This window comes from Mesitornis unicolor, unplaced genomic scaffold (assembly GCF_000695765.1).
Source record: "Mesitornis unicolor isolate BGI_N332 unplaced genomic scaffold, ASM69576v1 scaffold13271, whole genome shotgun sequence".
Classification (NCBI taxonomy): domain Eukaryota; kingdom Metazoa; phylum Chordata; class Aves; order Mesitornithiformes; family Mesitornithidae; genus Mesitornis; species Mesitornis unicolor.
In genome coordinates this window covers 1-922 of record NW_010164533.1, presented here as the reverse complement: position 1 = coordinate 922, position 922 = coordinate 1, and the positions used below count along the sequence as shown (strand labels likewise).

The following is a 922-nucleotide window of genomic DNA, read 5'->3' as shown; positions in this document are numbered from 1 at the left end:
TCCCTGTAATAGAAAACTTTTTCAGACACAGCTTGATGTGGTTATTTGCACTAAACTATTTAGGGGCACTGAAGGTGCTCTAAATTACAAAGCAATCTAGGTGGAGCATGACATAACAGGAACACCTCACAAGACCACTTCCCTTCTTGAAGAGCACCAAAGCCAGGAAGAACACCTGATTTTATTTAACCAAATGTGGGATGCCAATGGTCAGACAACCACACACCTGGTCAGGGCTTTTGGTACTATTTGGGAGTATTTTGACTACTTTCTTGTATCACTTTTTCCATAGGAACCTCTGCAGGGAAATTCTCACTTCCTTATTCCTCAGGCTGTAAATGACAGGGTTAAATACAGGTGTCACAATTGTGTAAATCAGGGCAAAGTATTTGTCAGTTTCTACAGAGCTGCAAGTAGACAACTGTGGCAGAGCCATAGAAGAGAGTGACCACGCCAAGGTGTGAGGAGCAGGTGGAAAAGGCTTTGTGTCTGCCCAGAACTGAAGGCATTTTCAGAATGGCCCTGATAATCTTAGTGTAAGAAATGACTATCAAGGAAAAGGGAAGGATTACAAAAACCAGTATAACGGTGTACAGTGTCACTTGGTTCCAGAAAGTGTCTGCACAGACCAGTTCCAGCAAAGGGGGCACATCGCAGAAAAACTGATGAAGGTCATGGGATGCAGAGAAGGGCAAAGTGAACACCCGGTAGGTTTGTGCTACCTGCACTGGTATAACAGCCACCCACAACCCCATCACCAGTCTTACACAGAGCCCCCGATTCATGATGAGGGTATAGTGCAGGGGGTCACAGATGGCTATGTAGCGGTCATAGGCCATGGCAGCCAGGAGAAGGCGTTCAATGCTGCCCAACAAAATGAGGAAATACAGCTGGGCAGCACAGCCAAGGAAGGAGATCCTGC

General features: G+C 46.2%; 1 protein-coding gene across 1 annotated transcript; it reads right to left on the bottom strand.

Moving 5' to 3' along the window:
• Positions 1–277: 277 nt before the first annotated feature.
• On the bottom strand, positions 278–914 carry LOC104548349 (olfactory receptor 10A3-like; the record flags this gene model as incomplete). Its single annotated transcript, XM_010194345.1, is given in 2 exon segments — positions 278–407; positions 409–914. Coding segments are annotated over 2 exon segments (636 nt in total), but the record flags the coding sequence as incomplete, so codon positions are not given.
• Between the last annotated feature and the right edge of the window lie 8 nt (positions 915–922).